The sequence below is a fragment of the Homarus americanus genome, unplaced genomic scaffold (assembly GCF_018991925.1).
Source record: "Homarus americanus isolate GMGI-L3 unplaced genomic scaffold, GMGI_Hamer_2.0 scaffold14402, whole genome shotgun sequence".
Classification (NCBI taxonomy): Eukaryota; Metazoa; Arthropoda; class Malacostraca; order Decapoda; family Nephropidae; genus Homarus; species Homarus americanus.
In genome coordinates, this window is record NW_024756348.1 from 25,206 (window position 1) to 39,654 (window position 14,449).

At 45.9% G+C, this 14,449-nt stretch overlaps 1 protein-coding gene across 1 annotated transcript in view; it reads right to left on the reverse strand.

The window, feature by feature from the left end:
* Positions 1–14,449, reverse strand: part of LOC121856763 (uncharacterized protein C12orf56-like) — a 66,798-nt gene that overhangs the window by 24,985 nt on the left and 27,364 nt on the right. Inside the window, exon 3 of the mRNA XM_042352453.1 lies at positions 6,998–7,145. Coding sequence (XP_042208387.1) covers positions 6,998–7,145 — 148 coding nt within the window. The remainder of the gene's footprint in view (positions 1–6,997; positions 7,146–14,449) is intronic.

Here is a 14,449-nt window from a genome sequence, read left to right on the forward strand (position 1 = left end):
CACTTTAACTAACATCCTTTACTGAGCAGGAGCCTTAAGTTGAAATGTTTGCAGTAGTGAAGCTTCACTGTTGATACCCGGCTGTATGCTGGCACGAGTATTAAGTAAACAAACTCACAAAACGATCAAGAATATAACAAACTAGAACACAGCAACGAAGACATAGTTCATATGGTGTTACGCCAGGCTATCACAATCAAAAATATTTTTATCGGGTCCGTAAGTGGAATCCTCCATAAGTAATAAACAAATATCGAAATGTTACAGTATCATGGGTAAATTTTATTTGGTGTAATTTTGTCATATCTAATTGTAAAATCGTCAAGGAAGAGCAATTTATCTAGAGAAAAATACAAAATTGTTTTTAGATTCCTTTTGATACAAAATGGTAATAACCTTAACACCAGGCACCAACTTCTGTATAATGTAAAAAATTAATAATTATCTGGCATCCGTGTATCAGGTTAAAACTCGGTAGCATCTGGCGACGTGTGTTGTAGTCAAATGTTATTTTCAGCAGCACCAGGCCCCCTCGTGTTACCTGGTGAATGTATGTCGTGCTGGCAACTGGAGAGATAACAATCTTATCCTCCACGTCACTCAGCCAAATTACAGAAGCCGGTAATGCACGCTGCGGCCACCCTATAATTCATGACCCAGATACTAGTAAGTGGAGCTGGTGGTGTGTGACAGTCCGTGACCCAGTCCGTGACCCAGCCTACGACCCGGTCCATGGCCCAGCCTATGACCCAGCCCATGGCCCAGCCTATTTCGTTTATTTGTTTATCCTTTTCATTTGTCAGTTTATTAGTCGGTCGGGAGTTGGTTTGTTCTCTGAACGCGTGCCAGTGTTGTTCAAGCTTGGACTTCGAGGAACTCACAGTTGGTGCCGCCATAACATTCTCTGAGGCGACAGTGGCCATCCGTTAACTGCAGATATGTACAGTTGACAGAGTAAAACCCTTTTAGGCGCTGTTTATTAAATCGACCCCTGCCCTTCTATAACATTATTTTTTCTTCTTGTTTATCCTATTCGCCACTGATCGACTCGTTAGCCTCTTGGGTGGTCGGTCACGCCTGTTACACACTGTTGGCAAGTACTGAGCATGCACTGGTTCTAGAATATATTTGTAGTATTGTACCTGCACCAATGTTGGTCAAGTTTGGTCTTGAATAAGCTTACACTCCGTGCCGTAACAACACACTCTGGCAGTATTGAAAGTTCAAAATTCTCACTCTGAAGAAGTTTGCCCTCACAGTTTTCTCAGGACTTGTGGCTTCTGCAACCTTGAGTTGTGACCACTAGTGAGGCGGACGTCCGCCAGCTCCAGGTATAGACATTTAACTGAGTAGTGCCCTCTGAGATGTTTATAAACTTCAATTGTCACCCCTTGCCCGCCCACAATATAATCTAAGCAATTGCAGGCGTTCAAATCTCTCTAGGCAATGAGGTGCCGTAGTGCAGACACCAGTCTGGTGGCCCTCCTTTGAACACTTTAAATCAACTGACAGTCTCTAGCATACCTCGTTACCTCGGGGACCAAACGGGGTGACAGTACTCCAGGCAGGGGGGAAGTACGTACCTCACTCTCGAAGAGCGTTACGGCGGACGGACAGTCTAGATAACTGAACGATCTTCTTATGAGACCCACATAGCTTAGTTGCTTGATTCACCTTCTTCCCACAAAGGTCCCGAGAACTTCAATTCATTGTCAACATACATACCCAGGTTCTTTACACATTAAATCTCTGTTAATTCGTCGGTACGACCTAGTTGCATCCTCTTACACCTCGTGACATTGAATCATAACAGTCACGTTTAAGAGTTTTAGTCCAAGCATTCAGCACCTTGAGTAATTGTGTCAAGCAAGAGCGTCCCAGCATAAAACAATGTTGGCAGTCCTTTACAAAGTTGTTCCATAGTAGATGTTCCATCGTGGCATCTCTTATGATGCTCTAGTAATTTACACACGTTGCTGATCAGGCTCACTCTCAGAGATAGTTTTCTGTTCCAACATGTTAGAGACCCGACACATTACAGAGGGGAGCAAACACCCAAGCCACTTGACCTCATCATAACAAACGAGGAGGGTATGGTGGCCAAACTGGAACACCTTGCCCCAGTTGGCACCAGTCACCATATAGTGTTGTCATTCAGATTTAACTGTTACCTAGTTCAGGATAAGGCCAGGCCAAGGTGCAAATATAACACTGGAAATTACAACGGGATGAGGGAAGAGATGAGAGGTATCAACTGGCCTGACTCATTAAGGCACAAGAATGCAGACACTACGCTGAATATCATAACTAGTAAAGTAACCCATTTGATCGATAAATATATACCCAAGACCAAACCCAGTGCCTCTAGGAATACGAGGGGATCCCTACACATGAACCATGCGGCGGTCGACAGAGTTAAGAAGAAACCCAGAAATTCAAGACGTGGGTTGGGTCAAACGATGAGCAGGACAGGGGGATGTATGCAAGAGCCAGAAATCAAGCAAAGATAGAGTGTAGAAGGGCTGAAAAGGAGTTTCAGAGGCTGGTTGCAAGTGAGGTCAAGTCAAACCCAAAGGCGTTTTACCGCTATGCAAAGTCGAAATTAAAAACGTGAGCAGTATCAGACCTGAGGCTTGAAGATGGTTGTTACGCAGATTCTGACCAGGATAAAGCTGAGGCATTGAACAGCTTCTTTTCCTCGGTTTTCACAAGAGAGGATGCGATTAACCTTCCTGCGTTTTTGGACAGACGGTTCGACACAGCACTGACCCACATTGTGTTCACAGAAGAGGGTATTAGAAATAAACTGTCCAGGCTAAAGGTCCATAAGAGTCCCGGCCCTGACATATGCATCCTAGAGTGCTAAGAGAGTTGTGCAACGAGCTTGCAGAGCCCCTGAAGATCCTGTTCTGTAAATGCATGGATGAACAAAAGGTCCCCAGTGAATGGAAAGTGGCTTATGCGAGTCCTATCTTCAAGAAGGGCGATCGTCACTCCACGAACAACTTTTGACTGGTGAGCCTGACCAGCATAATATGTAAAGTACTTGAGAGTATTATCAGAGATGCCGCAATGGAACATCTACTACGAAACAATCTTGTAAAGGATTTCCAACACGGTTTTATGCCGGGGCGCTCCTGCGTAACACAATTGCTCAAGGTATTGGATATTTGGACCCATATTCTGGAACGGGGTGGTAATATCGACAATATTTACCTAGATTTTGCCAAGGTTTTCGACAGTGTACCCCACGAAAGGCTGAAAATCAAAGTGGAAGGGTGCGGAATTCGAGGAAATGTCCTAGCGTGGATAGAAGACTTTCTACATGACCGCAAGCAGTGTGTGGTGATTAATGGCACGAAATCATCATCCGTACCTGTCACAAGCGGGATACCACAGGGCAGTATATTGGGCCTGCTGTTGTTTGTTTGTTTGTTTCATAAATGACATGCCTGACGTTGTACACTCCTCCATACAAATGTTTGCCGATGACGTCAAGTTATTTCGGGAAATCAAGAACCAAGCGGACTGTGAAGAGCTGCAGAAGGACCTCTGTGGGCTCCAAGAATGGTCGAAGAAATGGCTGCCGAGATTCAATGTCACGAAGTATAAGAGGATGCACCAGGGGCATACCAACGGTAAGGAGGCGTATCATGTGTCCCAACGGGATGAAGAAACTGCACTATCTGAGACTGAAAGTGAGAAGGACCTAGGTGTGTATGTTGACAATGAGCTGAACTTCTCGGGCAATTGCGAGAAGAAGGTAAATCAGACAAATAAATTATTGGGTCTTATAAGAAGGTCATTCAGATATCTAGACGGTCCGTCTCTCGTAACGATCTTCAAGAGTGAAGTGCTTCCCCATCTGGAGTACTGTCACCCCGTCTGGTCCCCGAGATATGCTAGGGACTGTCAGTTGGTTGAAAATGTTCAAAGGAGGGCCACCAGACTGGTGCCTGCACTTCGGCACCTCAGCTACCCTGAGAGATTGGAGCGCCTGAACTTGCCTAGCTTATACTACAGACGGGCAAGGGGTGACCTAATTGAGGTGTATAAGCATCTCAGGGGGCACTACTCAGTCGAGTGTCCTTACTTGGAGCTGGCGGACGCTCGCCCCACAAAGGGTCACAGCTCAAGATTGAAGAAGCCGCAAGTCCAGAAAACTGTGAGGGCAAACTTTTTCGGAGTGAGGGTTGTAAACTCTTGGAACAATCTACCAGAAAGTGTTGTGACGGCACCGAGTGTAAGCTCTTCCAAGACAAGACTTGACCAATACTGGAGCGGGTTCAGGTACATTCAGGAGCCGGTGCATGCCCAGTACATGCCAACAGTGCGTAATAGAGACGTGACCGATTGTCCAAGCGGCGAACGAGCCGATCTTTTGGTGAAGAGGATAAAAGAAAAGGAAAAGTAATCAAAGACGTGACCGATCGCCCAAGCGGCTAACGAGCCGATCAGTGGTGAAAAGGATAAAAGATAATTAATCGTTAAAGTAGGCAGTTGAAGATTTTCTTATATCTCGTAGTAATTGAGGTGTCGGTGTCGGCACCAGTTTGGTGGCCCAACTTTGGACGTTCTCAATCAATTTGCAGCCCTTGGAGTATCTCAGATATCAAATAGAATTACACTACTTCAAATCAGTGGCTTTATGATTTTATTTTGTATGGGGCGGAGGGGGAGCCAAAGGCTTAGAAATTTCCCAAATTTGTGACTGAGGCAGCACCAAGGCACCAAGCAAAGACTAAGAGTAGATTGTGGCCATGCCTCAAAGGCGTGCTTCCCTACTTTTACCATTTCCCTATCTGCATTGTGCTTCCTTACTTTTAGTGCACTTCCCAACTTTCAACATGCTTCCCTAGCTTCATTGTGCTTCCCAGCCTTCAGTGCTTCCCTCGCTTCAATTTGTATCCATACCTTCACTGTACTATTTTACCTTCATTGTGCTTCCATAATTTCACTGTTCTTCTCTACCTTCAGTATCTTCACTGTGCTTCTCCGTGGAAAACACGCGATAATAATCCCCAATTCTATGGCTACACACCCAGCACCTCCAGCACCTGCGTCAAGCATGATCGTCCGGGAATAAGACCGTGCAGGCATTCCTTCACAAGGCTGTTCTGTTGTAAACGTTTCATCATGGCATCGCTTAATATGGTCTATAATACTTTACATACTACGCTGGTCAAACCCATCGGCCTGCAATAAGTCGTACAATGGCGGTCGTCCGTTTTGAATATATGACTCACTTGGGACCCTTTGTTTGTACAGTATATACCTTTGTAGAACGAGAAGATTTGAGCGGGTTCTGAGAGTTCCTTACACAAGTTCACATTTGTATACAGCTTGGGCCTCGGTAAACTTAGCTCTAATACACTCTGATCATTTCATATACACCAGTTTTACAGTTAATTGATACTTCTTCAAAGGTAAGTCGTTATATTCATCCTCCCTTGTATACAATGAGGAAAATAGTTAACTTTATACCTCCGCTTTGTCCTGGTCTGAGCCCGTGTAACAACAATACCACCCTCACGCCTCAGATCCGATACACCCACACGTGTCCTCAATTTTGGTTAAGCGACACGGTAAAAAGCTTTGTGGTTTGATTGGGCCTCTGTTACAATCCGTCCCTGGAGCTCTTTCCGCTCTTCTACACTTTGACTTCGTTTGACTTCTGACCTCACCATACATATTTTGCTCTGACCGACATTAATGGCACCCATCTTCAGAAACTCTAGACGTTTTTTTTTCTAATTTTGGTTCATATGTAAAGTTTCCTGGTGCTACTGAACTAACGGGCTTGGGTTAGGTACAGAACATTCCCAACAAATAATCAACTTTACGCTCTATGAAAGCCTACTGAAAGGTTGGATTTCAATGCCATGCTTATTTTCTGCCATCTTCCCTCTGACCCAGCCCGTTACCTAACTTATGACCAGTGACCTATCTTATGGCAACCCGTGACCTAGCTTATGGCAACTCGCAACCTAGCTTATGGCAACCCGTGACCTAGCTTATGGCAACCCGTGCTCTAGCTTATGGCAACCCGTGACCTACCTTATGGCAGCCCGTGACCTAGCTTATGGCAACCCGTGACCTAGCCCGTGACATAGGGACCCAGCTGTACAGTATACAAAACACAATATTGATTTCATTAGTGTTCATATCGTAAAATGCCCACGTTTCATTTCTATAAACATGAACAACATAAATAAAACTAAAGGGTAAACGTGAGGAGGAGGTAAGTGGTGGCAGCAGTCACCACCTCTTGTTTACGTGGCCCAGCGACCGTTGCCATGACTACGATACACAGCAGTATAACCACCTTGTTTACCTCCACACTATACGAGTAGTTTCTTCACACAGTTTGTGTCACACACACACACCTCTAATAAAGTATTCTCTTGCATATGAAGAAGTATGTCTGTTCACCGTCACCCCTGAAACAAAAAGTGAACACAAAAGCAAAAAACAATTATCATTTATAGTTATTAACGCTTTGGATACTTCACTTCAACAACAAGGGTCTTTAAGCGCGTAAAACGGTTAGTAATTACACTATACCAACATTTAAAAAAAATATGAGATAAAACTCTGTACTGTATAAGGAGAATTCTTTCTCTGACGCAATGCATTATTTTTAAAGTAAACTCGCGTACATTAACGAACTCCCTATGTATCGAATATTTTTTGGAACTGTGATGATATTACCCGATCTGTTGTCAGTCATACAGTCTGGTCAAAATGGGTATGTAACTTCTCCTTTGAACATCAATGTGTCATATTTACCGGATGAAAGTGAGTGAAAGTAGTTGTGAGAATATATATATATATATATATATATATATATATATATATATATATATATATATATATATATATATATATATATATATATATATATATATATATAAGTGTTACTTGTCGGTGTGACGTCAACATGCCAATGTTGAGAAGTGCATTACAACAATATATATAATCCTAGATCATTACTTACAAGTATGACGTCAGTGATCTGGGCGGCGTTAAGGAGGTGAGTGACGGAGCGTGGTGGCGTCTCCGTCACGTACAGGTCCTCCCCCGTCACCACCAACTGCTTGTACGACAGTGAATTTCCCGTCCGCAGGATCACTGCCTCGTACACCCTGGAAAACAAATAACATTTTTATATTTATTTTGTTAGGATATTTTGGACACGAAACAATGTGTTCAATTGTTGATTTACGAAAGGATTAGCAAGTTATTTTAATATTATTAAATGATTAACAAAACACTGTCATTATCGCTTTAGGCATGTTTACTCCTGGAAGAGCAGATAGACAAACGCAAGGCCTTGAGTGAGAGTGAAGGTGGTGGCCCTCCACTGTTGCCAAGTTTCAATGGTTCCCGCTGAAACTAGGACTGTGTCAAGGATGGACTCAGCTGATGTTTGTGTGCCCACACAACTACAAAGAAGCGCGCGCGCACACACACACACACACATTCACAAAGTTGTCACGAGGAGACAAAAATAAGCCAGACGAGAGTTATAGTAAGGATCGGCCCGGGTGAGGCTTGTGTAGCCATACGAGTTGTCGTGAGGCCCTCTCCACCACCAGTACTGGCCCTCTCCACCACCAGCACTGGCCCTCCCACCACCAGCACTGGCCCTCTCCACCACCAGCACTGGCCCTCTCCACCACCAGTACTGGCCCTCCGCTCCACCAGCACTGGGCCTCCGCACCACCAGCACTGGCCTCCCCACCACCAGCACTGGCCCTCCGCACCACCAGCACTGGGCCTCCGCACCACAGCACTCCACCACCAGCACTGGCCCTCCGCACCACCAGCACTGGGCCCCCCACCACCAGCACTGGCCCTCCACCACCAGCACTGGGCTTCCCACCACCAGCTGGGCCTCCCACCACCAGCACTGGCCCTCCCCACCACCAGCACTGGCCCTCCCCACCACCAGCACTGGCCCTCCCCACCACCAACATTGATTTGTAATATCTTAATATAAGAGTTACGGCCTCGGAACATTAACAGCTTTGAGGACACCTAACCTAACCTTCCCTACCCTATACTGAAATATCCTTTCATAATCTAAAATAACCTTCAACTTAAACTAACCTTTTCTAATCAAACCTAACCTAAAATATCGCTTCCTTTCATAACGTAACCTAACCTAAACTAACCCAAAATTTCCTTTTCTTTCCTAACCTAACGTAACCTAACCCAAAATATCCTTTTCTAACCAAACCTAAAATAGCCGTTCTTAACCTAACCTAACCTAAAATGACCATTCTTAACCTAACCTAGCAGGATACTAACGTTCCATTATTATAACACTAACTATGAGGTAAGTGGGTGGTACATAACTCCGTGGCTCGAGTGTGACAACCAACACCTAACCTTTTACAACAAGTTAATTATGAAGTAACGCGTGTCACTACTATCATGGTGGCTGTGTAATAGATTTCAGTGGTGGTTACAGGGGGCTTCAACACACGCAAACGCAGTCCTGCACGTACACGCACACCCACACGCACGCACGCACGCACACACACACACACACACACACCAGTGATACAAAAATTCAACATCTTTAATTTCACCAAAACTTCCTCCGGTCAGTCAACACATTGGGTAGGTTATGCTCGTCTGTCTCCTGCAGGGCGTAGTACTCATTGCAGTAGTACCGGTGCCAACATTTAGGGCGGACCTTCTCCCACTATCGAGCGAGGGGGAGGGGCAGGAGAGGGGCAGGGAGAGGGGCAGGGAGGGGAGAGGGGCAGGAGGGGGGAGGGAGGCAGGGAGGAGGAGAGGGGTGGGGTGGGGGGAGGGTGAGGGTGGGGGGGGGGGAGAGGGGCAGGGAGGGGGAGAGGGGCAGGGTGAGGGAGGGGGTAGGAGGGGAGAAAGAGGGAGGGGGAGAGGGTAGGGGGGGAGGGGGAGACAAGCAGGAGAGGGGGAGGGAAGGATGGAGAGGGGCAGGAGAGAGGGGGCAGGGAGGGGAGAGGGGCAGGGAGGGGGGAGAGGGCAGGGAGGGGGGAGGGGGCAGGGAGGAGGAGAGGGTAGGGAAGGGGGTGGGGGAGAGGGGCAGGGAAGGTGGTGGGAGAGGGGCAGGGAAGGGGGTGGGAGAGGGGCAGGGAGGGGGGAGAGGGGCAGGTAAGGGGGAGCGAGGAGTCACAGGTGAGAACGCTTCTCCCCTCATCCTTCATGTTACCTTTCTACTAGGACGAACAACGTTAATCTCTATAATAGTTGAGCTTGACTAGACTATATAATTTCTATCATCCTGTGTTTTACATTCAGTATTACCCAATACTCCTCAGGATTCTCTCTATTCATCCGGTGAATCTCAAAACTACGGTAACGCCCTCATACAAAATATGATTCTTTTCAACGACATTAATATATATTAGAAGTGTCAAAGACTATAACAGAAGTGTCAAAACCTATTATAGAAGTGTCACAATTAAAACTATACTTATAAATCCGTGAGACAAAGAACTCAGTAGCAACATGAGTACACTGGGTTGGGTGCGTGTCGGTCGAGCTGCCGTTGCTAAGTTGTGTCGCTGTTTGTTTACATCCAAGGATTGACGTCCAGGAGCCCAAAAGTAATAAATGGTGATATTTATGAGCTTGTGGACGTGTTGTTCGGCACGCAATAGTAGTACAACGTATAGGTGCGTAATGATGTATGTAAGAACTTAAATGTACAGACATACAATACACACACACAGACAAACACTAACAGCAACACAACACAACACAAGGTCCACCTTCACAAAAGTAAAAACCTGACCTTTGAGTTTTCATTATGATACACCTTCAATAATGACATCATACTCCAGAAATAAGATTCTTTGAAAGGTGTACTGTACCGTAAAGTACTCAAGAGACCAGCGTCACTCTGTCTATACTGTTACATCATGCGAGTGAAAAAATGCCAGTGCTGGAGATGATACGCCTGGCGCAGCTGCCTGACATTAAGATAGCAGTATACTATTTTTTTTATAGCGTGTGTAATGATCCAGGTGGACAAGTTCTGCAGTATTAAGTGACACGCTACCCTCCCTCCCTGCTGCCCTCCCTCGCTTCTCTCCTCCCCTACCTCCCTCCCTCCTGTTTTCCTTTCACTCTTCCTTCATTCTTCCTACTTCCTCCCTCCTTCCTGTTTTCCCTCCACCTCTCCTTTGTTCCCATTCCTTCCCTCCACCCCTCTCCCCCCTCACAACTAAACATTCTCAAGGTTTACAGTACAAGTCCGAGTATCTGAAGCTCACGTAAAATAATTATCTATTAACTCGGATTTGTAAGACCGCATCAAGCTGGCTCACTTAAACTAACACGTAACCTAACCACCAATAATGGCCTCCAAGTTGCTCCGAGACTTGAGAGGATTAAAGTGGTCCTGCCGGAAGCATTATAATTTGAACGTTAAGTTGATATAATTCGGTGATCAATTTTTCTTATCTCTTCATATATCTACAAAAACCGGAAATGTTATTCAACACAATGAAATAATGACTTAAGTATGAGATAATAATATAGGAACTAATGATAATTGATTTGGATTCTTTCAAAGTTCGGGAGACGGATTAATAAATGAACCAAACCGTGAAAATGTCAACAAGGTGACCCATGAATGATTGGCAGGAGGAAGTAGAGTGTCGGGAGGAGGTGGTCATCCCCAGCACCACGCTATTACCACCACCACCACCACCCTACCACCACCAACCTGCCACTACCACACTACCACTAACCCAGCCATCACAACCTACCACACCACCACACACACACTAACCTGTTACCACCACCAATTGCATTATTAGCTACAAACGATGCACCACACCACTTTCAATCCCACACACCACCACCACCACCCTACCACCACCAACCTGCCACTACCACCATCTGTTGCCCCTGACCTTCACGTTGTCGAGTCAGTGACCGAAGTTACATACCTCGGTGAGCACATATAACACAATGATACCGTGTGTGTGTGTGTGTGTGTGTGTGTGAGTGTGTGCGAGTGTGTGTGTGAGTGTGTGCGAGTGTGTGCGAGTGTGTGCGTGTGCGTGCGTGTGCGCGCGTGTGTGTGTGTGTGTATGTATGTATGTATGTGCGTGTATGTGTGTACTGTATGTGTATGGGAGTGTGTATGTGTATGGGTGTACTGTATGTGTATGGGTGTGTGTATGGGTGTGTGTATGTGTGTACTGTATGTGTATGGGAGTGTGTATGTGTGTGTGTGTGTATAGGTATGTTTATCAATATCATCTCTTCTCATTACACCTACTTCATATCATCTCGGCTTGAATCCTACAACATCCTTATTTCACATTTCATCATTCACAATCCTTACTTCAAATCTTCCCTCATTTATCACCTTAATAGCACCCTACTCTAAAATGTACCATTTCCATTTCATCGTGTTTCGTTAACTATCATCCTTATTTCGTCGTGTTTCGTCAGCTATCATCCTTACTTCATCGTGTTTCGTCAGCTATCATCCTTATTTCGTCAGCTATCATCCTTATTTCATCGTGTTTTGTCAGCTATCATCCTTATTTCGTCAGCTATCATCCTTATTTCATCGTGTTTCGTCAGCTATCATCCTTATTTCATCGTGTTTCGTCAGCTATCATCCTTATTTCGTCGTGTTTCGTCAGCTATCATCCTTATTTCGTCGTGTTTCGTCAGCTATCATCCTTATTTCGTCGTGTTTCGTCAGCTATCATCCTTATTTCATCGTGTTTCGTCAGCTATCATCCTTATTTCATCGTGTTTCGTCAGCTATCATCCTTATTTCGTCGTGTTTCGTCAGCTATCATCCTTATTTCGTCGTGTTTCGTCAGCTATCATCCTTATTTCGTCGTGTTTCGTCAGCTATCATCCTTATTTCATCGTGTTTCGTCAGCTATCATCCTTATTTCATCGTGTTTCGTCAGCTATCACCCTTATTCCATCGTGTTTCGTCCACCATTATCCATATTTCATTGTCTTATATTTTACCGAATCACTCTATCAGCTACACACTCCTGCGCCATGCGTGGAGAGACAGACAGACAGATAAAGAGACAAAGAGAAGGAAAGAAACAATGAAAGAGAAAATATGGCGAAAAGGAGAATGAAAGAAGAAAAACAAAATAGAAAGAGGAAAAGAGAGAGAAGAAGAATGAAAGAGTAAGAAACAAAAAGAGAGAGAGAGAGAGAGAGAGGAGTAACGCTATCGAGTGATAATTGTCCTGAAGATCCAAATTCATTAATTAAGAGTGTGTGTGTGTGTGTGTGTGTGTGTGTGTGTGTGTGTGTGTGTGTGTGTGTGTGTGTGTGTGTGAGCGAACCACCCGTCTACATATAGTTCGTTGTCAGTGTCCGTCTGCCCGTCAGTCTTACAGCCGTCTAACTAAACACTTAATAGCATCTTCAGTCTGTTTACATTGGAGTGTTGAGTGTTATGTTTGGTCACGATTTTACTTCCAGATTTAATGGTATTTATAACCAAGACTCAAAACTAAACCTCTATTATTATTAGCCGGTATTATCATTAATATCATTGTCATTATCATTATTATCAGTCATTATCATTACTGTCAATAATAATTAATATAACAGAGATAGTGAAATGAATCTTGGAGAGTCCGTAGAGTTTATTTAGTTCAATTATTGTAAGACTGATCATAATTCGTGGTATTTCCCTTATAACACGAGACACATCCCAGCACATGAGACACATCCCAACACATGAGACACATCCCAGTATGAGGCACAACCCCAACCACACGAGACACATCCCCAACCACACGAGACACATCCCCAACCACACGAGACACATCCCCAACCACACGAGACACATCCCCAACCACACGAGACACATCCCCAACCACACGAGACACATCCCCAACAGGAGAGAGACATCCCACTAAACTACCAAATTTTTAACACACGAGACACATCCCAACACAAGACACATCCCCAACACACATCCCACCTAACTACATTAATAAACAGTAAACATATTGAGCCAACAATTATACTCGTGTTGACTGCAGGACTTGAGGTCCCCTGCCTATTGTTCTAACGTAATGCAACATACTAACAACAAATTACCATCATCATCATTATTATTATTTTTCTTCGTTACTTTTTTCCTCTTATTTTTGTTCTTTTTACTTTTCTGCCTTTTTCATTTTCTTCTTCCTCCTTTCTTTCTTCTTTTGTCTTCCTCATTTCTTCTTCTTCATCTTCCTCCTCTCTTCTTCTTTGTCTTCCTCATTTCTTCTTCTTTGTCTTTCCCCTTTCTTCATCTTCTTCCTCTTTTCTTCTTCCTCCTCCTTTCTTCTTCTTCTTCTTCCTCCTTTCTTCTTATTCTTCCTCCTTTTCTTCTTTCTTCTTCCTCTTTTCTTCTGCTTCTTCCTCCTTTCCTCTTCTTTCTCTTTTTCTTCTTCTTTTTCCATTTTTCTTCTTCCTCCATTCTTCTTCTTCCTTCTTTCTTCTTCTTCTTCTTCTTCTTCCTCCTTTCTTCTTCTTCAACGAAACACAACTCAAGAGTCTTTCCTTTAATTACTTAACAATGGCGAACCTTCCGAGGAAAATCGTGCAGAGGCGAACATTTGTCTGCTGGTTTTCAATATAGTCATTAGTTTGGAGGGCGGAAGGAGGGGTGAGGGCGGGCGAGGGGGGGTGAGGGCAAGGAGGGGGTGAGGGCGGGGCGGGGAGGGGGGGTGGAGGGCGGGCGAGGGGGTGATGGGGGGTGATGGGGTGAGTGGGGCGAGGGGGTGAGTGGGCTGGCGAGGGGTGTGGGAGGGCGGGCGAGGGGTGGAGGGCGGGCGAAGGGGGGTGAGGGAGGGCGAAGGGGGTGGAGTGGGCGGGCGAAGGGGGTGGAGGGCGGGCGAGGGAGGTGGGAGGGCGGGCGAGGGAGGTGGAATGAGGGGCGAGGGGGGTGAATGGGCGGGCGAGGGAGAGAGGGCGAAGGAGGGAGAGAGGGAGGGATGAGGGAGGAGAGGGAGGGAAGGGGAGGGAGGAGAGTGGGGCGGGCGAGGGAAGGTGGAGTGGGCGGGCGAGGAAGGTGAGGGCAGGTGAGTGGGCGGCCAGCATGAGAAAAGACAGTAGGTTGTGATTTTAATTTTAAATATCAATCCCTCCTCTCTAAGAACGCGATCGTTGTAATGACGTGCGGGGGACCAAGTGAGAGGGGAAGAGGAGAAGGCAGGGGAGAGGAGGGGGCAGGGGAGAGGGAGTGGGGGCAGGGAGAGAGTGGGGCAGGGGAGAGGAGGGGGGGAGGGGAGAGGAGAGGAGGGCAGGGAGAGGAGGCAGGGGAGAGGGAGAGGGGCAGGGGGAGAGGAGGAGGAGGCAGGGAGAGGAGACAGGGGAGAGGAGGCAGGGGAGAGGAGTGGGGCAGAGGAGAGGAGGGGGGCAGAGGGAGAGGGGAGGCAGGGGAGGGAGGCAGGGGGAGAGA